The 25,402-nt window shown below is 49.4% G+C and overlaps 1 protein-coding gene across 2 annotated transcripts in view; it reads left to right on the forward strand.

The window, feature by feature from the left end:
• Nucleotides 1-25,402, forward strand: part of DLGAP4 (DLG associated protein 4) — a 130,219-nt gene that overhangs the window by 65,899 nt on the left and 38,918 nt on the right. The window contains exon 1 of one of the 2 annotated variants that reach the window (XM_037043989.1): nt 9,159-9,575. The exons of the other annotated variant lie outside the window; for it this stretch is intronic. Coding sequence (XP_036899884.1) covers nt 9,545-9,575 — 31 coding nt within the window. The 5' untranslated portion in view covers nt 9,159-9,544. Of the gene's footprint in view, nt 1-9,158; nt 9,576-25,402 lie in introns of those variants that run through there. 2 annotated transcript variants of the gene reach the window in all.

Here is a 25,402-nt window from a genome sequence, read left to right on the forward strand (position 1 = left end):
GTTCTCCAAACCTTTGTTGTATTCAAACTTGGTTGTGGGAGAAGGCACAGTGTTTCCACCTATGCCTCCATCTTGGTGGAAGTCGCCGAGCGTTTCATCTCTACATGATATGGGTCAGCTTTTTTCAAGCCTCCTATAACATTTTCCTACTGCTCACCACTTGGTCCCAGAGCTAATGGTACATATCTTTGTTGCTAACACACTCTACTCTTGGTACCAGTTTCTTTATCTGCCACAGTAATGTGGCATTACTATTACCACAGTAATGCTGTGTAACAAACAAGCATCTAATTTCAGCGGCACACGTAATACACATGCGTTCTCATTCGTGAGTGTGCAGGTCGTCCAGTTCTGCTCTGCCTGTCCTGCCCCCTCCTCCTGGAGTCGCTGCCCTGGCCAGGCCCTTCTCGTGGTGGTGGCAGAGGTATAAAAGGGCAAACCCCACTTTACAAACACTCTTCAAGTCTCTTTTATATCTGCTTATATTTGGTTGGTTAAAGTAACTTACATGAGTCCAAGGCCAAGGTCCAGGGAAACACATGCCGCCTTTTGTGGGGGAAGCTGCAGTTACATAGCAAAGGGCATGAATTCAGGAAAGGATTGGGAATTGAGGCCAAAATCTCAATCACTCACAGCCTACCCCATCACCCAGCACAGCCCACATGGATGATTCAGCATTTGGCTTTTTAAAAAAATTTTAAAGTATATTTTATTGATTAAGCTATTACAGGTGCCCCATTTTTTCTCCCCTTTACTCCCCTCTGCCCTGCACCCCCTCCCACCAGCATTCCTCCCCCTTAGTTCATGTCCATGGGTTGTACATGTAAGTTCTTTGGCTTCTCCATTTCCTGTACTATTCTTTACCTCCCCCATCTATTTTGTACCTACCCTTTATGCTTCTTATTTCCTGTACCTTTTCCCCCATTCTGCCCCCTCCACCTCCCCACCTCCCCACTGATAACCCTCCCATGTGATCTCCATTTCTATGATTCTGTTCCTGTTCTAGTTGTTTGCTTAGTTTGTTTTTGTTTTTTATTTTTGTTTTTTTAGGTTCAGTTGTTGATAGTTGCGCATTTGTTGTCGTTTTACTGTTCACATTTTTTATCTTCTTTTTCTTAGATAAGTCCCTTTAACATTGAAATGTAGTAAGGGACTTGGTGATGATGAACTCCTTTAACTTGACCGTATCTGGGAAGCATTTTATCTGCCCTTCCATTCTAAATGATGGCTTTTCTGAATAGAGCAATATTGGATGTAGGTCCTTGCCTTTCATGACTTTGAATACTTCTTTCCAGCCCTTTCTTGCCTGTAAGGTTTCTTTGGAGAAATCAGCTGAGAGTCTTATGAGAACTCCTTTGTAGGTAACTGTCTCCTTTTTTCTTGCTGTTTTTAAGATTCTCTCCTTATCTTTAATCTTGGGTAATGTAATTATGATGTGCCTTAGTGTGTGTTTCCTTGGGCTCAACTTCTCTGGGACTCTCTAAGCTTCCTGGACTTCCTGGAAGTCTATTTCCTTTGCCAGATTGAGGAAGTTCTCCTTCATCATTTGTTCAAATAAGTTTTTAATTTCTTGCTCTTCCTCTTCTTCCTCTGGCACCCCTATGATTCAGATGTTGGAACATTAAAAGTTGTCGCAGAGGTTCATAAGCCTCTCCTCATTTTTTTGAATTTCTGTTTCTTCATTCTGTTCTGGTCAAATGTTTATTTCTTCCTTCTGCTCCAAATCATTGATTTGATTCCTGGCTTCCTTCCCTTCACTGTTGGTTCCCTGTATATTTTTCTTTATTTCACTTTGCATAGCCTTTACTTTTTCCTCTGTTTTGCAACTATACTCAACCATTTCTGTGAGCATCCTGATTACCAGAGTTTTGAACTGTGCATCTGGTAGGTTGGCTGTCTCTTCATTGCTTAGTTCTATTTTTTTGAGCTTTGATCTGTTTTTTCACTTGGGCCATATTTCTTTGTCTCAGCGCACCTGTTATGTAGTAAGGGGTGGAGCCTTAGGTATTCACCAGGATGAGGCAATCCACATTGCTGGTGTTGTGGTGCTGTATGTGGGGGAGGGGGTCAGAGAGGGAACAGTGCTGGTTGCTCAGCTCTTGGCCAGCTTTTAGTCACTTCCTCACATTACGCACAAGCAAATTGGACCCTTCTGGTGCTGATTCCCAGGTGGGTGGGTTTGTGTACATTCTAGGACCCTGTGTGTCTCTCCAACAAACTCTCCTGTGAGGCTAGGAGTTTGGGAGTTTTTCCTGCCACTGCACCCCCCCCCCCAGGTTTTTACAACCAGAGATTTTGAGTTTGTCCTACAAACTCTTTCCCACACTGGAACCCTGGGTTGGGTGGTCTGTCCCACTCCCCATTTGTTCCTCCCATTTTACCCAGCTGCAAATGTGGGACCACCTGGTCTGGCGGACCACAGCCCCTGCCTTGCTGTGCCTCCTTTCTGTCCTGGCTGCCCATCTCCGGCCCTCCTACCAGTCTGAATGAATGTGGCTTCTTAAACTCCTTGGTTGCTGGACTTCCGTACAGTTTGATTTTCTGACAGTTCTGGTTATTTTTTATTTTTAAGTGTGTTGTCCTTTTGGTTGTGCAAGAAGACAAAGTATACCTACCTATGCCTTCATCTTGGCCAGAAGTTCTCGGCATTGGGCTTTAAATGTAGGGATGTAGAGCTTCAATTATTCTCAACTGGGGCTTTAGCCTAAACCAAAACACTCAAAACAGTATCACCTACCCAGACATGTGTGCACATATGTACCTACTTACAGACATATGTAAAGTTTTTGTACCCTTAGGCCTATATATGATATGAAAACACTCATAAAAACACATACACACTGATATTCTCATATATATCCATACTCTCTATATACACGTGAACACATACTCACATACATGTGTCTCCAAGGCTCATACCACCTCCACACCTCTGAGGACACCCTGCCTCTAGCAGATTGGAGCCACCACATAATTCCACAGTCCACGTGTGGTCAGCCCTCCTGCCAAGTCTCCGCAGGGAGCACTAAATACTTGCTCCTCTCTCCTCCACCCTCCGATCCCCTCATGCTCATAAAACTCACCTATTTCCTGGGGAAAATCAAAGCCACCAGATTTTCAGATCTGTGCCCAGAGCCATAGCTGGTCCATACAGTACCTTTGTGCTGGGTTAGGAAAGGGTGCCCCTCCCAACACATAACTGTTATCTCTTGAAAAACTGTCATAATGTATAATTTTCTATTAGCATAAGCTCCTTTACTGCCATCTGCCAGAAATTAGCCATAATAAGTATAATTCAATTATGTCTTTGTCATGAATGGCATGCCCCCTTATATGTAGCATCCTTAATCAGTGTAAAAACTGTACAACCATTGTGGCAATCCTGACCATAATCACCTCTGTCCATACAGAAACACACAGACACACAGGCACAGCCCTTTCATCCACTGTCTCCCCTCAGGAGTCACCCTGCTCCGGAGGTTGCCCCCTTTCCTTAGCATCTGTCTCCAAGGAGTGAACACTTTGGGCCCCACCCACCACCACCTACAGCTGTCCTGAGCTCCTAGTTGCCTTGGGGCATGAAAGCTCTTTGTCACTCTCATGTGGGTACATAGGCAGGGGGCAGGTAGATGTAGGGGGAGGTTATTGAGACAGCGAGTGCCTGGGAGGGACGGACCCCTCAGGAGTGGCCATAGGCAGAGCATGGAGTGCCCACCCACCCACCCAATCAGAGCTAGCCAGCTTCCCAGATGCCAATGCTACCACCTCTGTCCCTCCCCCTTTCTGACCCAGATTCTACATTCCAGAAATAGCTCTAGCAGGTGACTGGCAGGCTGGGTCGGCTCCAGCTGGGATGGTGGGGACGTGACAGCTGGGCTGTATATACGTGCCCCTCCCCAGCCAGAGGACCTACCTGGGAGAAACCACGGGAGTGCCACCACCCCTCCGTCTGCCTTATCCTGCCTCCTCTTTCTGTCTCCAAGAAAGAAGAAAGAACAAAGAAAACCCTCCCTCCCACTCTCTCTCCTTCCTCTCGCCACCCCCCATTCGTGCTCATTCTCCTCTCTTTCCTCCCTTTTCCACCCCTTTCTTCCAGCTTCCCTCCCCTCCGCCTCCCCTTCTCCCTCCCCACCAACTCAGCCTTCTGTCTGTCTCCCCTGGCTCTGTTTCTCCCTACACGCTGTATCCTTTTCTTCCCTCCCAGTTTCTGGCCCCCCTCTCTCCCCAGGCTTCCTTTGTGTCTCTCCCACTCCTGCTGAATCGCAGGGAGGCTGTGACATCTCCCCAAGTGTGGTGGTGGTGGGCTGCAGGGCGGTACCCCTGCTCCTAACTGCATTCTCTGCCCTGCACGTGTGCACACCCAGGGACACACACAGAGGTACACACACTGGGGCCACTTGCTAGCAGTGCTTGAGGCTCTAGGCCAAGCTGGGTGTTCCTGCCCTAGGGAACACCCTTTGCTCAGGGACTGTGAGTTCCAGTTTTAGCTCTGCTGTGTCACTCTGGGCGGATCCTGGCCCTTCCCTGTACCTCAAATTCTCAGTCTGTGTCATGGGGCTTGGGTTTGGGAATCCTTGAATACTTGTTATCAAGTCACAGAATGCTCTGTCCTCCTTTCTTTGTCCCCATTCCTCTCCCCGAGAACTCTCCCAGTTTCTTCTCTGATTCACCCCTACTCCATAGACCCAAAAAGGGAGGCTGACCAAATTCTAGTACTTAGTCAGCCCTCCAGCTAGCCTTGTCTTCCAGACCCCCACAATCTCTGCTTATCACAGCACACACTCCTGTCAACTGGACAGTCCAGCGGCCAGAGTGTCAAGGCTGAGAGGAACCTCAAACACCATTGTGTCCAGAGTTGCAAATAAACTTCAACTCATGTATCATCTCTGATCCCTGGAGGTCAGGACTGGGATTTAGTTAAGCAGAGAAGTGTGCCACCATCAATTAGTGATGTCTGCCGTGACCAAGATAGTTGCACATATCTGACATTCCTGATTTAACCCAGTTAACCTCTCATGCATGTGCATACACATGCACACATACATTTATAGATATTTTACAAGGAAACTGCAGCCTAGAAAGGGTGAATGGCTAGTCAGGGTCACCCTGTTAGTGGAAAACACCCAAGTAGCTGTTTTCCAGCTGGGTCTGCCTGACTTGAGTTGGCCATTATCCTGTCTACTAGGGAGCCACCCAAGGTCCTGGTAAAGAGGTGCAGTGTGATCGCAGAGTTTCAGGGAGAATGATCTGGCAGTATGGGCTGATGGACTGGAGGCTGGTGCAGTGATCCAGGAAAGGCACAGTGAGTCCTAGGCAAGGGCCACAGTGTCTGAGAGCAATGGGAGGATCCAGGAGACCTTCCCAGAGTGCTTGGTGAGGAGCCAGAATCCCCTATTTCTGAAATAGGCACTTTCCACAGAGGGCACTGGGCAGAAGGCAGCTTCCTCCCTGGGCTCCACCAGGGCTTGGACATGATATGGTCCTGGTTAATTGAGTGCCTAATCTATGCTCAGCGCATGGATTATCACTCTTCTGAATCCTATTTTTAGGCAGATCCATTGAACCTTCTGGAGGAAATAGTGATTGGGTTTAAGGACTTGTGGGGAGGCCAAGAACACCAGGACTGAGATTCTTGAACAAGACAGAAGTATTCCTTACACTCTCAGGGGTAGAGAAGTCACCTGAAAGGAGGAGAGACTAAAGTACTTAAATGCAATGCTGGAAGCCCTCTGGTATGGTGGGTAAGGACATGAGCCTTGCAATGAGACAGCCCTTTCATTGCCTTGATGTTCATCGATCACCTGCAATGGGCCAGGTTGTGCTCTAGGCACCAGACGCATCAATGAACAAAACAGAAACCTTCGCCTTCATGGAGAGTACATGGGGTGAGGGGAAGGCAGACAAAGCAAAAAGCATAAATAACACAAATAAGAATATGCTTTATTGGAAAGTGGTACAGGGCAAGGGGTCCTGGGAGTGCTGTCAGGGTGAGGGGAGGGGTCGTAGGATAAATGGGGTAGCTAGGGTAGGGCTCACTGAGAAAGCTGTTTGAGCAAAGACTTGGAAGAAGGGAGGGAGCCAGCTGTGCTGGGGAAGTACGCCAGGCAGGGGGAGGAGTGGCACAAGGCGCTGAAGGAGGAGGGTGCCTGGCGTGTTAGAAGAGGAGCAAGGGCCCGTATGGCTGGGGCAGAGCAAGACATACTCAGGCTCGTGTGTAGGAGCTTCCTGAATTTTTCTAAGTAAATCAGTTTAAAGATAAACATTAAATGAACAGTACACATGCAACTAGGACAAAAGTAAGCTAATACGTTCATAGTCTTAGGACTATGCCTGGCCCAATAGCCCTCGGTTGCTTTTGTTGTCAATGTGCCTTTAAGCAAAGATGGGGACAGTGGCGTCTGAAACACTGTATCATCTTCAATAGGACTCTTTCCTCCCTTTTATTTATTTATTTATTTATTTCTCCCACAAAAGTTGTATTTTATTTACATAATTTCTTATGAAGTACATTTTATACATCTGAGGCCAGAAATTGGAACTATTTTTCCCACACAATAACTGACAGTACATTCTTTGTTCTTTCATGATATAGTAACATTAAATCATCTTTGGAATGTTAAATGCAAATTTTTTTAAAGATTTTATTTTTATTTTATTTTTTAAAGATTTTTATTTATTTCTTTAGAGAGAGGGGAAGGGAAGGGGAGAGAGAGAGAAAAAAAAACATCAATGTGTTGTTGCCTCCCCTGCACTCCCTACTGGGGACCTGGCCTGAGATCCAGGCACATGCCCTGATTTGGAATTGAACTGGAGACCCCTTGGCTCACAGGCCGGCTCTCAATCCACTGAGCCACACCAGCCACGGCTGGCTTCTGCTTTTTTATTTCTGCTGTGGAATTCCACCACTGCTACTCGCTCCCTGTTGTTCTTCAGGGGAGAGGAGGCTGTTGCACAGGAGGGACTTGTGGCCCTGCAGGGACACCAGTGGAGGTCACACTGCAGCTCTCTTCTGAGCTCTCAGAAGAAACTCAAAGCCCTCTTCCTCCAGTCTCTTACAGGAGAACCGGGTGGGGGAGCTAGTTCTACCCCTGAGGCTCAAGAGTGCCCACATCTCTCTTCTTATTTTCCCATTTCTTTCTGATTCTTCTCTGTTCTGCTTCATCTTCTGCCTCTCCAAAGTCATGGAGGTTCTGGAGCACAGCATCCAGAAGCGTGTGAGAAGAAGGAGGGCAAGAGCACCCCCGCCGCCCCCCCCCCCCCCCCCCCCCCCGCTCTTGCTCCTGTGCCTTCTTGGGGTCGAACTCCGCCGGATTGCTGGCTCCAGGCACTTTCTTTTCTCCATTTGACATTAGGAAAAGCAATGCACAGAGAAGGGAATGGACTTACCTAGGTCACCCAGCAAGGCAGGCTGGGAAGCAGGAGCTGGGTCTGTGGATGACAGACCTATTACTGTAAGTGCGGTCCGGAGTTAACTTTGAGAAGGAGGGAATTGCTGGGGAGGAGCAGGGAACTGGGAGGGCCACGAGGGTAGAAGACAGTGATTTATTTATGAATTTCGGCGGCACCTAATGTACTTTCGCTCCAGGGGACTGTGGGTGTCTAAGTTTTATTACGTCAAAGAGGAAATGTAGGCTCAGGGAGGTTGAATAGACAGCCAAGGTCACACAGCCCTCGAGGTTGAGCCAGGATTCCAACACAATCTGGGAGGCTCAGGTAAGGACAACAAAGTGAGGAATGGAGCCGCAGGGGCAACTATGAACAGTTATTACACAGAGTCACTCGTACTTGAGGTCTAATTTGACCCTGCAGGGGTGAAAAGATCACCTCAGGCCGCTTGCTCTAGGCCTCAGTTTCCCTCAGCAGCAGATAGCTACACCACGGGTAAAAGGGTGCAAGCCCTCCGAATCCACCTCCCGCACGGAGCATGCGTCCGGTTCCAGCTGGAACCGGTTAGGCAGAGCAGCTTGAGGGGCGGAGCCACCATCCCCCCACCCCGTACTCTGGCATGCGCGTGCCGACGTGGGTCCGCGTTCCTGCTCTCGGTCAGTCGACTCTGGCAGGATTGAGTGCCCCGCGCGCTTGCGCACCAGGCCAGCCGCGTGCGCGCGCTCGACAGGCCTTGTGCCGCGCCGGCTTTGCGCGCCCCCGCACGCCCCAAGAGTCCCGGTTCACGCGCGCGCGGCTGACGCGGAGGGCGGGGCGAGGCGGGGCCGACGCGGGGCTTTAACTCAGAGGCCCCGCCCCTCAGGCGTACAAAACCGGAGCCTCGGGCCGGGCCGCGTGAGGGAGGAGGGTGAGTGCCCGCAGCTGGCCGCCGCTGCCGCCAGCCGGTCCGTCACTCCGTCCATCTGTCCGGTCCACGTCGTCGCCGCCGCCTCCTCAGCCCGGACGCCCGGGGTCAGCCCAGAGCCGCCCGGAGCAGCCGCGGCCCCGCGAGGAGACGGGCGCCGCCCCCGCCCGGCCCTGCCCCCGCCCTCTTCCCCGTCTGTCCGTCCGTCCGTCAGTCCACCCGCCCGCTTGCGCTTCCGTCCTTCTGTCCGGCCGCCAGCCCTCAGCCCGTCTCCCCGCTCTTCCCGCTTTGTCTCTCCCCGGCTCGCTGTCTCTTTGTCTCTGCCCTCGCGCTGCCTCGCAGCCCCTCCCTCGTTCCCCATCTCGGGTCCCCTCAACGCGCTCCTCTCATCCCTCGGAGCTTCCCTTTCTGAGCGCCCCCACATCTTTGGGGGTCTTTCAGAACACCTTCCATACCCCCCTTCGAGCTTCCTGCATATCCTTTGGGAGCCCTTCCATCTGCACCCCCAGATCCCTGGGGTCTTGCCTCCTCTTAGCCCGCATTTCCTCAGGATTTTTTCCTCTTTTGGTGTTCCCCCTACACATTGGAATCTCCGAGATCCCTTGGGGTCTCCTTGGAACCCCCACAAAGGTCCCCAGCTCCCCGACTTCAGGGCCCCTCCCTGCTTTCCCTTGGTTTGTCCCCTGTCGCTGTCTCTCCTTGTCTCTTCAGGCCTCTGCCCCCCCCCACCCTCGTTTCTCTGGGTGGGGATCCCCTGCTTTGCTCTCCCTGCCTCTCTGCCCCGACATCTGTCTCATTGGTCTCACCACTCAGTGTCTCTTGTGCTGAANCCTCTTTTGGTGTTCCCCCTACACATTGGAATCTCCGAGATCCCTCGGGGTCTCCTTGGAACCCCCACAAAGGTCCCCAGCTCCCCGACTTCAGGGCCCCTCCCTGCTTTCCCTTGGTTTGTCCCCTGTCGCTGTCTCTCCTTGTCTCTTCAGGCCTCTGCCCCCCCCACCCTCGTTTCTCTGGGTGGGGATCCCCTGCTTTGCTCTTCCTGCCTCTCTGCCCCCACATCTGTCTCATTGGTCTCACCACTCAGTGTCTCTTGTGCTGAAGGCCCCCTTTGAACCTGCTCTTTTGCCCAGGGCTCTTCACCCCCTCGCTTTCTCTGCCCCAGCCCCTTGTCTCCCCTTCTCTGTTCCTCTGTCTCTCCCTCTCCCCTTTTCTGTCTTTGCCGGTCTCTGGGTCTCTGACCCCCATCCGGCCCTCATGGCTTTGTGTCTGGAGCTCTTGAAGCAATGTGAGTGGTGGGGTGTCTGGGTCGGGCCGGAGTCTGCCCGCAGGCTGGCCGCGGCTGAGGCTCCTTGGGGTTGGCGCTGGGGCGAGGGCTGGCACTGTGGCAGGAGCCTCTGGGCCTCCCAACAAAGGGGGCAAGGAGGGAGGGGCCAGGCTGGCTGGCGGAGCTGGGAGTGGGTGGCCTTCCTGCTCTGAGGCTTCTGCTTTAGTTGCTTGAGTGTGCGAAGGGTGTCATGGGCTGGGCGTCCCTGCCCGCTTGGCCCTGCATGGCCTGGCACTTTGTGATCGCTTGTGGGCAGACCTGGACTATTTTGGAGCTGGCAGGATGTGATATCACTTGGGCGTTTATTTAGATTCGGCCGGGGGTGGGGGCTGCGTTCTTGCCAACTTGAGTAATGAAATTTCACAGGGGTGTGCGGCCTCGCAGGCAGCTGGGTGGTGGGCTTTGGTGCCAGAACTTTGCAGGCCACCAGACTGGGCAGGTGAACAAGGGTTTGTGCTGCCTTGGTCTGTCAGAGACTTGTAATGAGCGTGAGAAAAGAGAGGAGTTGTTTTTCTTCTGACCACCCTTGAGTCTTGGGTTTGGTGGTCTAAGACCACTGGGGCCTGGGATCTGCCAGCTTCAAGCTGCGTGACCTTGAGAGAGACCCTCAACCTCTCCAAGCCTCAGTTTCCCCATCTGTTGAAAGAGAAGAATTGTACTAGCCGCACAAAGTTGTCTTAATGATCAAACGAAACGTCTATAGACACGTCTTGTGAACTGTCACCCTGTCTTTAAACCGAGCCCCCACAGAGGGAAGCAGTTTGCCCCATATACTCCGATAGTTCCTGCATGGCTAGGACAGGGATCAGGGCCCAGGAACCCCCATCCAGAGTTCCTTAACCTGCACTTCATTACCACCTGATTATTCAGGAATACCCCTGCTCCTATGATAGCATGGGAAGTAAGCCATCCCTTATTTATTCCCTGATTCCTGGTTGCTGTTTGTCAGTTTGTAAAGATAAGCAGGAGTGCACAGCTAGATTTTCTATATTCCATCCCATTCTTGTCTAAGGGTGCTCCCCTCCCCTGGCCTGTGGCATTTGGGAATGGTTACTGTGTAGTTGTAAGCCCTGGCTGATTTTCCTGCTTCCCTGTGGAGTGGTGAGACAAAGTCCCCAGCCGGGAGGGGCTCCACAGACAGCTGGGTCTGCTGTCAAGGAGCTTAGGATGTCTCATCTTAGGATGAGCTTAGAATTGGGGAGGAGGAGATGAGATCGGCTGTGGTAGCCCACTTATTTTATATAGATATCTTATATAGGAGGCCCAGAGAGACCAGGGACCCACAGATGGTCAAGCCAGGACTCCTGGAGGTGCTGTTCCTGGCATTGCCTCTGAGCCTCAGTGACCTCCTTCTCTGAGGAGGTCACTGAGGGTGTCCCCTGCCCACTGGTGCATAATGACATTTCTGATACCCAGTGACTTTTACTGTGGGCCTATGTTCAGTACACTATACAGCCTACTTGCACTGCAGAGGAGAAGGGATTGGGTTCTTGGCCTAGAAGCAGAGGATCGAGGTTCTGGTCCCCTCATTGTACCCACTCTCAGGGAGGCCACTTTTCCTGGGCCTCAGCTTCCTTATCTGTGAAATGGGAATAATAATCCTTGTCCCATGACTGGTTCTGAAATCAATCATGGAATCCCTAAAGAAATTCTGTGAGGTAGAGTGCCAGAGTTCTATTCCTGGCTCTGATGCTGTGTCACTTCAAACAAGAGTCCCCCTCTCTGTATTTTTCCTTCTTAAAAGTGAGAGAGTTGGGCATGGTCTCTTAGTTGCTTCCAGCTCTGACATTGGAGGATTCTGAGGTGATTCAAACATCACCTATTTGCACCTGCATCTCATTTTACCTGTTAAAAGAGTGTTTGGCCACAGAATAAGAGGGAGAATGGGCCGAATGCTGCCAGGTGCATGCTGATGATGAGCAGTGGGATTCCATGGGAGAGGGGTTCTGGCTGGGCAGAGGGACAAGAGAAGTCCAGCAGAAGGCAGCACTTGAGCTGGGGTAGGCACGTTCTGCCTCCTAAACAGGCAGACATCAGAGATACTGCAGGTATGGCTGCAGACCACCACAATAAAGCGAGTTAGTCTCTTTGCTGGTCTCAGAGGGTCTTGCCTTCAATTTGTAAAACTTCTGTGAAGTGCAGTAAAATAAGATACGTCTGTACACAATTTTCCAGAGAGTAGAAATTGTATGGATTTTAGAGCCACAAACACCTGGTTTTCGTCAGTCTCCATCACTCACTGCCTATGTAATCTTGGTCAAGTTACGATACTTTCTTTGAGCTTTAGTCTCCTCATCTGGACTCAAGATAATCATATTTACACAGCAGGATTATGGTGGGATTAAGTGAGGTTATGTGTAAAAAAAGAAAAAAAACACCCAGTACATAGTAGGCCCTTAATAAATATGAACGTTCACCTCCCCATAATATCTGAATCACTTTTCTTTTTGTGGAAATAAGGCAGATGCCCAGCTTCTCCTCCAGCTCCCTGTGGTTGGGGTTCTGGCAACAAGGAAAGCACCTTCTGGCTGTTTCAATAAGTAATAGGAGTAATCCTCTAATTTCTCACTTGCTGTGTGAGGCATTGTGTAATCTGCCAGGCTCTTTTCTGCTCATTGTTCCTCGCAGCAGTCCTAGAAGGAAGTCAGAAGCTAGAGGAGTTCTCAGTTTCACAGGTGAATGAAGAATAGGCCCAGAGAAAAACAGGCACCTGTTTGGGGGCCCCACAGCATGGGTTTGTTGGGGTGGGCTTAAAGGCTCCCTACTTTTCTTCCCCGACAGCCCACAGCTTTGCTCCAAATTGATTGCTTCTGCCTGGTAGCCTGCCCCTCAGGCCACCTCCTCTGGGTCTGGCATCAGTTCTGCCAGAAGTATTTGCTTGACATTTCCCCAGCCTCTGAGCTCATCTCAGATTTAAACAGGACTAATTGGAGGTTGGGACTGAGTCACCACCTTCGTTGGCTTTCTCATCCCAGCAGCAGCTAGACACACCGAGAGGGTCACTGAGTGAGACCTGCTGGTTGTGGACACTATGCAGGATAGGCTTTCCTCCCATCCTCCCGATGGGCTCAGGAATGTCTCCCTGGGCCCCTATGGGAAGGCTGCAATGATGGCTCCATATGTTTTTCTTTACTCCCCAGGGACCTGGAAGCACAGGTCACATCGAGCAGTTATTGGCTTGGCTTTTCCCACTCCAGGCTTTTATTTGTGCCCTCCCGCCTCTGTGGTCATTTCCCCTACGAGGCCCACGTTGTCGCATGCCGGCTCCTCTAGGAAGCTCTGCTGCCTCTGGGGTCAGACTGCGAATTCAGTCCCAGGTCCATTCTTGCATATAGTATAACCTTGGCAAGTCACTTTACCTTTCTGTGCCTCAGTTTCCTCATGTATAAAATTTAGATCTCTCCTCTTTATAATGTTTGGTTTCCTGAGCTGCATTCCTAAAGATTCTCATTTGGCAGGCCTGGAGACAGGAATCAGGTTTTTAAACCAGCCTCCTGGAAGGAAAGTTTGATGCTGAGAGCCTATGGGCCACCGTTTGGGAAAAGCTGAACTGAGAGTTTCCTGCGTTTGTATCACAGCATGACTTGTCCCTGCTGTGCGACCTTGGGTTGGCCAACTTTCTCTGCCTCAGTTTTCTTCTCTGTTAAATTGGGATGGAAATGGCTACCTCACAGGTTGCTGTGAGGATGAGAACCCATGTAGTAACAGCCCCTCAAGAAACGGGAACCTGTCAACTATACTGCTGTTCAGTGGGTGTCAGGCACTGTGCTGAGCAGTCTGTGGCGTCATCTTACTGCATTATTGCAGCGATCCTGTGATATGGGTACCAGCGTCCTCACTTTACAGGTGAGGAATCTGGGCCCTCCTTACCGTCTTCGTTTTGGGCAAGATTGGTTGTTTCCAGAGGCAAGTTACGCTTCCCCTGCTTAACCCTGGCAGCAGACACTGCCAGACCTTGCCAGGGTGAAGTCTGTGGAATTGAACACCTGAGCAGGGATGCAGTCCAGTTGTCAGCATGAATTTAATGAGGCTGTTGAGGTGTGCAGTGTAAGTGTCTAGCAGGTCCCAGTTCTCCCAGTCCTGGCTATGGCTGCCTCTTGTCCCTGAGCCTGTGTTGGAATCAGCTGGTTCCTCATCTGCCCATTCCTGGGAACCTAGGGTACCTTAGAGACAAATAAAATCTGTATTCTAACCCTGGCCAGTGTGGCTGAGTTGGTTGGAGCATGGTTCCATGGACCGAAGGGTTGCAGGTTCGGTTCCTAGTCAGAGCACATAGAGGAGGCAACTGATCTGTTTCCTTCACATCGATGTCTCTCTCTCTCCCTTTCCCCCTCCCTTGCCTCCCCAACTTCTTTCTTTCTAAAGCAATGAGAAAAAATATCCTCGAGTGAGGATAAGAAAAAAGTTTGTATTCTAGAGCTAAAAGATTATCATTTCTTGTTCACAATAAGGAAGCAGAAGCAGGGAGGTGGCAGACAAGGACATGCCTATGATTCCAGAGCCAGACCATGCCAGGACCAAGCAAGAGCCATAGCCCTGTCTCCCATTCAGGTCTCCTGCATTTCTGTAAATCACTGGCCCTGTGGAAAACTGGAGCATCAAGGTCTGGTTTGGCCGGCAATCAGTTTCCTCTTGGGACAAGAGCAAGAGAAGTGATCCCAAGCGGTCGGGGCTAGACTCAGCTCAGCCTGGAGCTGAATTGGGTTTGGAAAATCTTTTCTGATCAGGGTCTGCCCTCCCAGCCTTGGGCCAGGCTCTCACGGGATGGGAAAGAACAGACAGGCCCTCTGCCTCTGGGAACTTACACTCTGACAAGAGAGACAAGGCTACAATTATGAGAGGTTGTGTGACAGTCTGTAATTAAGTATCTGCTGAGGAAAAGCATTGTCTGAGAAGGAAGAAATGACTGTGAGCCAGAGGAAATGAGTTCTGAAGGGGGTTGGATTCAGAGAGACAGAGGGTGGGGCTGACATACCAGGGATTGGTTTGTATGGAGTTAGACATACCCGAGCTTGAAGGTAAACATGTATTTAAGGAAACAGTGAGTAGACTAATTTTGCTGGTGCATCAGAGCTCTGGACGGAAAATCTGGGAGGCGTCTGGATATTGTAAGCAGTGTTGAGCATCAACTGAAAAGCAGAGGCTTTGGGATGCCATGCTAGGCTTTAGAGCAGTGGTAGTCCAACTGGAGATTTCTTTCCAGAAGATGAATCAGGCTGGAATTGGAGCGAAGCTTTGCAGGCATCTAGATGACATAAGAGGGCGAGGCTCAGGAGGAGCCCGTGGGAGTGGGAAGGGCCAGCTGGGAGAGCAGAGGATGTTGCGGTGTGTCCTGAGGGGAGCTCAGTGGGGGGTCTGGGGGGCCAGAAAAGATACTGGGTGCTGCCGCTTTGGGGCAGGAAATAACATTCTAAGCACATTGCTCCTACACCTGCTCTATGCCAGGCTCTGTGCCAGGGCCTCCTTGGGTGCTCTCACGGAATCCTTACAACAAGCCTGAGGCAAGTGGACTTACCACCTCCATTTAACAGATAAGGAAAATGTGGCTCAGACCCAAGGCTGGCTGTCTGCAAACCCTGGCTCTTCCCACAGTTCAGCTCCGCTTTTTGGAAAGGAAGCTCCTACTATTAGGGTCGCAGGAATCTGAATCTTCTTGCCCCTTGACTTGGGGACACGCAAATAAACAAAGCCCACACACCCTGCTTTCTGAAGATACGGAAGATTGGGGCTGGGTGCCAGCTTAGACTTTCTTCAAAATGGGAGAGTCAGTGAAGCGAATGGCCTTCGCATCAGCAGTTTTACTCACCAGCCTGTGAGCAACCTCCACAGATGGGCTGGTCCAACAGTGGGCAGATCCGGTGGGCCCGTGGGGATTCTCAGCTAACTCCCACCAGAGGGTGTTTCCTGGCCTAGTCAGAGGACTCAGTCACCCACAAAGGCAGGAAAGGGCTTGTCCCAAGGAACCCTCAGGACAGGGGAGCCAGGCCAGGGAGCCTAGTTCCCAGTTCCCAGACTACAGCCAGTGATACCCATTGGGCAGAGGGAAGGGGACTGGAACTTACCAAGTGGCTACCATGGGAAGCAGCAATGGTTGGTCCATCATGCAGCTAGAAGACTGTAGACTTAGTCATTCTCTGTACGCCCCCTGAGCAGGAAGGGCCTTGGCCTCGGGTGGGAGGCAGAGCAGCCACATAATAGGCACAGCTTCCCTGTTGGTCTTGCTCCACTCCTCCCTCGCCTCCTGTCAACCCCCAGGATCCACATACCAGTCTGCTTTGGTGAATATTCTCTGAGCCCAGCTGTGTGTGGGGTACGGTTGTACTGTACCCAGGTTTTTCATACATAAATCTGGGCAGAGGTGTTGATGTGAGATTTTTGTGTTTCTTTGGAACAGACACAGCCTGAGAAATGCCATTCAGACATTGTAACAGTGGGCTAGAGCAATGTGTGCTGTCCCTTTTGGTTAATGTTTTACTATTTACCAAACGCTTTCTCATAAACTTGATCATACTCCCATATATTCATTCTTTTCATTTTGTTTTCAGAACATTGGTTGTATATCCCTAGTGTGTGTTTGGCTTATTTGCAGAGCACTTTTACGCACCTTAGCTCAGTAGGTCCTTATACAACCTTGGGAGACCATTTATTTCTATTCTTGTCATCCTTGCTTTCCAGAGTGATTTGACCAAGGTCACTCTGGAATTCACCCACCAAACTCATTTATTCAGCAGATGTGTATTAAGTGCCTGCTGTGTACCAGGTGGGGGCTGGCCCAGGGATACAGTGGCAAGCAGGGCTGTCTTAGAGACTTAACTTCTGACCTCCCAGAGTCCACAGTATCCCCCATGTCTAGTCAGGATCCACCCCAACACTCGGGAGCTCTCCACCCATGCCCCCCCCACAGCAAACCCCTGTACTTTGGGCCTGTGGCTTAGATCTAGACTGTTGTATGTGAGCACTCAGCCTAGAGCATCATGGTAAAGCAAGCCAAAGCAGCAGGTCTCTGCAGACTGAACTTCAGAACGGATGAAAAAGTCCTCAGTAATGACTTAATTATTAACAAGAAGGTGAGGAAGGGCATCTCAACAAAAAGCCATCTGCTCTTTCTCCCCCAGGGGATGTCACACAAGGGCTGCTATACCTAAGATCCTGGCCTGAATTTTCTTCGGTCTCCAAATATTTGATTACAGTCAGCACAGGTGTGGAGCCCTGTGGCCATGTGCTGAGTTGGGGACCCTCCCTGCCTACTTTAAAATTAAATGAGTTGAAATAAAGGCAGATCCTAGGATATCAATTCTACCAAGGACTATGGCCCAGCCCCCTCACTTCCTAAGAGTGGGAACCAGTCTTGGGAGGGGAAGGGACTTGCCAGTATCAGGTATTGAGAATCATTCTTTCCCTTTCATCCATCTTACCAGCCTGCCTCTCTCTTTCCCCAGTCCTTCAAGTGGAAACGCCCCTCCTCTTAGCTATGCCTGTTCTATATTCAAAGCCCTCTTCAGATCCTTCAAATTACCTAAGGCACAGGTAATTAATTCCCTATGGCTTAAGGCCAAGTTTTCCCTGACATTCTCTCCCACACCTAGAGCCCTAAGGTGGTGCCTAGGTGGCCCCCATCCGCTCTCAGGCAGACTGCCTGTTGTACGAGGCTAAAGGAACAGCCATTGAGGAAACTTCTAAATCCAGGTGCCTGGGCTTGGGCCCAGAGTCTGATACCTGAAATCTAGAGGGAGGCTTCTCTGGGTACATTTTGCTGGAGTTATTTTTGTGTGTAAAAATTATATTTTTATTGAAAAACACAATATATATATGGAATTAAACATTTCATGCTTTGTGGAAAAAAGTGCCCAGTGGAAAAATTAGTGTCTCTCCCACCTAGGCTCCTAGATAACTGCATGAACAGTCTTGATGTTTGTTTCCTTCCAGAAATGCTCTGCATGCATGTGCGGGCAGCTCTGTCAGTAACATCCCTTTTTATTACACAAGAGGCGATGTGGTCTCTGCCTGCTATTCTGTGTCTCACCTTCTTCATACAGTCTGCCTATGCTGTGGGTAATTCCTTGTGGAGGCACACAGGTCCGTGGCCTCATTTTCCGTGACTGTGTGACAGTCCACTGATGGATGGACCACCAGTGGTTTGTCCGGTCCCCAGGTTCATGTAGGTTGTTCCCAGTCTCCCTGCTTTGAGCAGCGCTGCAGCACTTGCCCCTCCTCACAGGCCTGTGTGTATGTGTGCATGCCTAGTTAGTTGTAGGAGCTGTTCCTACAAGTGGAATTACTATTTCAGAGAGTCTGTGCAGCTTAAATTTTTTTAGATATTTTCAGATTGCCTTCTTTTACATTCCCAAAATGTATATTTTTAAAAGAACTCTGCCCCCACCCCAGATTTGAATTAATTTCCGTGGTTAAAAATCATTGTTCTCCCCCAGCCCAGAGAGGAGGTTAGCTAGTATCCCTCAGCAGTCCTCAGCCACCGAGGTGTCTGCAGAGTAAGGTACAGGTGGAAGTGAGGAATGAAGGGAAGAAATGGGCTGAAGGGGCATCGGGACTGGAGCTAGGATTGGGGGAAGGAGACTCTGCTCTGGGTATCTTGGGGCCTGTTTGTTACTTAGTCTCCAGGGAGAGGCATCTCCCCTGTGCCCCGCCCCCCCGCCCTTTGCTACATCCTCCTTCCTGAAGTTCTCTGGTTTGTGCAGCACCTGCTTGGCAACGGCTGGGCTGGCAGGCTCTTTCATCCAGCAAATGTTTACTGAGCTCCGGAATCCCAGAGCTGGCTTGGCCACTGTCCCTGCCTTTCTCTGAGCCTCAGTTTTCCTCATCTGAAAGTTAGGGAGGTTCATCCCTGCCTTTCTCATGTCACCTGGCTAAGGAAGACTTGGTAAACCAACCAATGGGAAAAACACCATAAAGCAGATTACAGTGGTTTTAACTAAACACTGTACCAAGCACCCTGAGATTAGCAGAGTCTGAAATTTGGACCAGTTGTGGGTGGGCTGCTGCCAGTCTTAGCAAATGGCTTTGTCAGCCCTCAGGCGGTAATTTTAGGACATCTATTAGTGTCTTCTCCTGCTTTGCCAAGATAGGGTCAGGCTGGTACCTAGGGACTTCCTGAATTTACTCTGCCTCAGTACTCCTGGTCCTTCAGGATAAAAGGTGTTCAGATGACAAGTGAGCGAGAGGTAGTCAGGGAGACCAGGAGGGTCTCCACATTGCAGCCAGAGTTTTACCTCTTCCTCCAGGCCACTGTAGAGTCCCTTTGGGGTTCCCCACAGGTCATTTCTACAGCTCAGTCCTCAGTGGTGGCAGGAATAAGGAAAGGGAAGTTCTATCATTTTTCAAGTTTAAAATCACCACCCCAGTTCCTTCCTCTTGTTTTATCAATGGGGAAACTGAGGCCTGGAGTCGAGGGTCTCCTCCCAGTTTTCCCAGTGAATTAGCAGCAACCTTACCAGGTATTCAGCCCTCCGGGACCTTAATTCTCAGCATCTTTCCTACATCGTCCCAGTCTTTAGTTTCGCTTTGGGGTTAAAAACCAAAGTGAAAGGAAAAGCCAAAGCAGGAAGTGGCTGCAGCAGACCCAGCCCAGACTAGGGCGGGCACTGGAAGATCCAGGCCGAGTTGGCCTCACTAGTAGCAGGGAAAGCGTCTTCCCCGCCTGCTGCTCCCATCCTTGTTCTTGAGTCCTAGCTGCAGTGGGAGCTAGGTGGAGCCCCAAGGGAGAGGTGCCAGGCTGCAGCCAGGCAGCCTGGTGTTCTGGCCTGGCCCGCTGCTGTCTGGGAGACAGCCAGTCCAACGGGTTCCTGGTGAAGTCAGCTTCACCTGGGTGTGGCCCCAGGTGGGAAGCTTCTGCCTTTTAAACTCCCGTCTTTCCGGGGCAGGGCTGAGCTATAGCTGGGCCTGTGTTGGCCTGGGGAAGAAATCCTGGCCTTCTGAATCCAGCTTTCACAGGATAGTTCCACTCTCCCTGAAGGTAAGAGCTGGTGCCCTGCTCACCATGAAGACTTTAAAATTCTCAGTCAGTGTGGGCACTTAACTCAATCCCTGGTGGTTTCTTCTTCAGGACCCAGATGTCTTGAAAGCCTTTTTGCCCTATTGGAGTCCCAGTCCCAGGGAGTTGGAGAGAACGGGATGGGAGAGCAGGAGCCATGGCTTCCTTCTATTGATAGTGCTCATTGGCAAGACCCTTTCCAACGCTGGACCTCAGGTCCCCTACTTGTTTCTTGGCAGAATGGTGTTCCCTCTAGTTCTGTTATTCAGTGAAATTGATTTTGGTCCCTTGTAAACTAATGAGAGAGTATTGTAACATCTGGTGTAGTTGGTTTGTGTATTTCAAAGGTTACCTGTTATCTAACAAGCTAGGGTCTTAATTTCCTGTTTCTTTGTGCTTTTTCTGAGGAAATTCTTGCCAAAGCAGGTTATGGTAACAATGTTGTTGCTTCAGCAAATAGCATTTTCGTGTACTACTTTTCTCCTCTTGACAACCACAAAGTCCCCAAACACAGAGCCAGTGTGGTTTAAGTCCACTCCCCGAGGGCACACGCTGAACCAGGTGATCTGGAGGTTGTTGAATGACTGCATTAATGATCCACACCTAGGTGTGTTGCTCCCTGAGAATGTAGAAAGCTGGCATTTAGAAAGCTCAAGCATATACAGCTAAGCCAGGCACAGGGAGGAAAAGCCCATGCCCCAAAGGTCATGCAGACCCGAAGTTATTAAGAGCATAGCTCTGGAGTCATACTGTTGGACTTCAGATCCTGAGCTGTAAGACCTTGGACAAGTTGCTTAACTAATCTGGGCCTCAGTTTCTTTACCTGCAAAATAGAGACAGTAATATTATTTGACATGAAGATGAAAGAGAATGTATGTAAAGCTCTGAGAACAGTGCCTGGTACAGAGGAGCCACTTAAGAAATGTTAGCTGCTGCTATTATTGATACTGAAGGAAGAGAGAAGTCTTGAAATAGCTGAAGACTATACATGTCTCATGCCTGGAAATATGTAGGTGGGCTGGGTGGGGTGTCTGGGGGGCGTGGGGGGGTGATCATTTGATGGCTGTTTGCTGACTGCAGAGCTCTGCTGGTAAATATGGAATGAATCCAGGTAGGTGACCTTTAGGACCTCAAAATTTGGACCTCTGGTAGGCTCCAGATGGATGGAAATTTTAAGAGACACCCTGGGTAGGGAAAAGGAGGATGCTGTGGATGGCGGAAGGGAAGACACCCAGGGTGTGGGAAGGATAGCAGGAGTTGGCTGTCCAGGGGCCAGGAGAGCCAAGATCAAGCTGCAGAGGTCTGCCCAGAGCCGTCAGAGCCAGCCAGGCACTCAGAGCTGGGGTTTATCTTTGCAGGGTCATCACTCCATAGGTCAGTTTCCTGCTGGGGGCCTTGATGAGAAGCCCATTATTGAGTGTGCTGGAAATAGATTTGCTGGTTCCAGCCTCTACTGGAACTGTCTTGACTTCCCAAGCTTCCCACGCTTCCCACGCTTCATGACAGGCTGTTGCCCTGCTCAGGGGTGTGGTAGCAGTCAGGAGCTGCCTGCCTGCAGCACATGCTCGTGTGGGTAGGAGGGGTGGGGCTTGTCTGACAGCACCTACAAAGGCAGAGCTGCCGCTGCTACAGCTGTCCCAGCGTGTTCCTCAAAGGGGCACGTGAGCAGTGTGGTAACAGTCCAGGGGAAGAGGGTTGGGTTCATCCCAGTCGGCTCCTCCCCACCTCAGCTCCACTTCTGCTTCCAGACTATCAGCCATTCCTCTGCTCAGGGTGCCAAGGGCTGAGCCAGGGAGGAAGTAGGGAAGAATACAGACTTGGTCTCTTTTCCCCTGAGCTTCCGTCCAGCCTGAAATCCCCATCCAAGCAGGTAACAAGACACACAAGCCACGGTCAAATTGAAATAAGACCCCTGAAGGAAACACACAGGTGCTGAGAGGGACCTATTCAGAAAGGATAAGGAAGGCATCCCAGGGAAGGACACAGTCAGGGCAGACTGGGAACAGAATTCGGGGCCCTGAGGTGGACAGTGTTTGGCATACTGAAGGAATGAGGAGAGGTACTGGTACGTCTGGCTCTGTCCACGAGGTCAGGCAGGACCTAGTGAGGCCTGAGGCAAACAGCTTTGCTCACCCAAGAGGAGGTGGAGGTTCCACTGATTAAGAGGCATGGTAATGAAAGTACTACAAGAGATTTTGTTTTAAAATAACAGCAGAACTTTCTAATACTTATTATTGGTTTTCACACTGATCATCAGTCATCAAGAAAAGGCTTCTTCAGCACTCCCAATTTATTAACTTCTTTTCACGTGCTGCTTCCTCGTCCACAAGGCCCTGTTGCTTCTGTTGCTGAGGGAGGCAGGTTGCAGGTATTGTTGCTGTTCTTGCAGATAACATAGCAGAGAGGTGAAATTCTGTCCAAAGCCTCAAGGCTTAATCAAGAGTTGGTCCTAGTTCATTTTTTTTTCTGTTCTACAGCACTGCATCTGTTTAAGAAAGCCAAAGGAGTTACTACTTCTTTTTAGCAAGGCTACCATTCCATGATGATCACAGTTTCAAAGTTTTTGTGTAGAATGATACTGGATTGGCCAAAAAGTTCTTTTGTTTTTTTCCATAAGATGGCTCTAGTAGTACTTAGTTGTCTTTAACTTCATTCAAAACAATTCTATTAAGTTGTATTGTGACAACTGTCATAATAGCGTGTGTTTAAGAAACAATCAAAATTGGTGAATTTTTGCATAGCAATTTTAATATTGAAAGTGGAAGAAAGTAAGTGACATTTTTGTTATATTATGGTTTCTTATTTCAAGAAAGGTAAAAACACAACTGAAATGCAAAAGATTTGTACACTGTATGGAGAAGGTACTATGACTGATGGAACGTGTCAGAAGAGGTTTGCAAAGTTACGTGCTGGAGATTTCTTGCTGGATGATGGTCCACCGCCAGGTAGACCAGTTGACGTTGGTAGCAATCAAATGGAGACATTAATTGAGAACACTCAGTATTGTACCACTCAGGAGAAAGCTGATATACTCTAAATCAATTAAGTTATGGTGAAAAAAATGTGTCTTTATTTTATGGGGAACACCACATGAACTTTTTGGCCAACCCAATATAATATAGTATTTGTATTAGGACAAAGGGAGAAAATGACTTTTTCTATTTTCTATAATAATATATTACAGTTAATTCTTGTTTTAAGGTTTCTTTTTTTAATCTCCACACAATCTTCCATTTAGTTCCTTTCCAAGGTTCTGTGTTACTAACATATTAATCACCTCCAGTCTTTTTTATTTTCTGTTTGAATTCTTTTAATTTTTGTTATCCGAATCTCGGGAAAGAAATTATAAAGCAGGTTACAAATCAGAAACCTGCTCACAAATATACTTAAATCAGATTTTTTAAAATTCATGCTTAAAATAGTTCTAAGTATTTTATTTTGTGACTGTTGGATTTGGGGTGAAAAAAATGAAGTATGGTAGCTTGGGCTCATTTTTAGAGAACTCTTTGGTAGATGCTTGGGCTCATTTTTTAAAAATTGCAATAAAATGCACATAATGAAAATGTCCCGTATTAACTCTTGAGGTTTACAGTTCAATGGCATTAAGTATACTCACATTGTTTTACAACCATCGCCACCATCCATCTCCAGAACTCTTTAGTCATGCAGAACTGAAACTCTGTACTCATTAAACAACTCCATGTTTTTCTGTCCCCGTCCCCAGCAACCCCTGTTCTGCTTTCTGTGTATGTGAATTTGAGCACTCCAGGTATCTCACTGACTAGCCCATTTTAAGGAGGTGTAGTGGAAAAGGGAGATCAGGTGATGTCTCTGAATAATTAACTCTTTTGGTGGTGATCAGTTCTCCAAATTAATGCACACTGTAAATCTAAGCTTTATGTGACAGATTCCCGCAGGGTTGTGAAAAGACATTTCCTGGGAAGGCTTTCTAGAGACAGTCTCAGCTCCAAAGCCCAGGGTGGCGTGGAGGCCATCGCCTGGAGCCTGGCCACACAGCCTTGCTGCGGAGGTGGAGCAATGGAGTGGGGAGGCTGGGGATTTAATCAGATGACCCAGGCATAATTCCTCAGTGAGCAGCATCCTTGCCATGGGATTTCTGCCAAGTTCCTCCACTTGGCCTCAGCTTTCTCCTCTGAGAAATGGGATGATACTTCTATCACGTGTACATCCCACAGTCAGTGAGAAAATGGACTTCCCTTTACAGCCTTGAGAATTATAGCAGTGTTCAAATGCAGTTAACTGCAAGGAAAATAGGGCTTCTAGTCCCCATTTTATAGAAGAATCAGAAACTTGGAAGTGACTTCCCCAAGGTCATTTGGCACCTAAGTGACAAAACTGGCTGAAACCCGGCATCTCTTCCTCTACAGCTCGCAGCTGTGTAGGGTTCCTTGTTGGTAAGTCTTTGTAAGAACAGTAGACTGGGAAACAGATGGCTGCTTTCCCGTCTTACTGGATCTAAAACATCGCCCAAGAATCCCTGAAGTCAGTGGGCCTGCCGGAGAGGACAAGGGGTAAAGGTTTCGGTGGGGGATCAAGGACAGTGATTCTGCATTGTGAGCATACAGTTTAAAACATTTCTGTGGTGATCATCTTGACCAGGGACAACAAATAACTTGTACTTGGTAGTTACTTTAAATATTAGGCCCATGGCAGACACCATCCATCAGTCATCACTTTCCCTGAGCCCAGACACAGCTTCAGGATCCTGCTTAACATAGGCAGGCACTGCACTCAACCAGAAGTAGCGTGCTCAGTGGTACCTGTGCCATCTCCAATCTAGCACAGTGTCCAGCTTCTACAGATGGGTGGTAGTCCTGGGAGGGAAAGGGGCTGTTTGAGGGGTAAGTGATGTCACAGGTCTCTTTGTGAGCATGTCACAGGACAGCCCAGAGCCTAGGCAGCTGATCAGTATGCTTGCAAAAAACACTGGGGCAGAAGTTGTCAAGGTAAAGACCAGTTTCTTCAAGTTGCTTTTGGGGTGCTGGCTTGGGCTAGAGGTCTTGGTGGAAGTACACTCTAGCCAGATTCCTCCAGCAGAAAGGGGAGACCGGACTCTCTCACACCAGCTTCCAAGCTTCCTAGGAATGTCGTATATCAGTCTTGCATGTCAGTAAGCTTGTATTTTTGTTTTTGAGACTGGATGCTGCGCTGTGAAGGTCGACTTGTGGATATTGAAACTCACAGGGCTTGCTGTCACTTAGCAAGTAAAACATGACGTACTCTGCGATGCTGAGCAAATCCCTCAGCCTCTCTGAGCCTCTGTTTCCTCAGCAGCACAACAGGAGGTGGTAAAAACACCTTGGGATCAATACGATGCAGATAGAAGGATCTCAGACAGTGATCGGGCCACTGAAGTAGCCACCAATTCCTGAGCAGATGATAAACACCAGTAACTGTGACTGTTAGCTGCTAATATTCAGCCAGTTCTTAAAGTGTGCCTAACATTTTATCATTGTGGGAGCAGGGTTCTGTGGATAGGGTAGGTTGGTTGGTGACCTTCCCTCGAGTAGGTGTTCTTTCAAAGAGATCATCCCAAATGTCACCATACTGTGTTTTCAGAGGTGATTGGAAGGGAAATTGAGTAGGGAGAGGTACTGGAGGTGTGAGGGAGAAGCCTGTAGTCATGACTTGTCCCAGCACCTCTGTCTTCTGCTTGCCAAGTCACTTCTTGCAGACTTCTCTACTTGCTACATCCTTAGGGTCTTCCGGGGGGTAGGTTCTATAAGTCTGTCCCTCTTTGGGGGGGAAATCAGAGATGGGGCCCTATCTCGTGTCAGTA

Source organism: Sturnira hondurensis, unplaced genomic scaffold (genome assembly GCF_014824575.4).
Source record: "Sturnira hondurensis isolate 20B ecotype Veracruz unplaced genomic scaffold, ASM1482457v3 Scaffold0004136, whole genome shotgun sequence".
NCBI lineage: Eukaryota > Metazoa > Chordata > Mammalia > Chiroptera > Phyllostomidae > Sturnira > Sturnira hondurensis.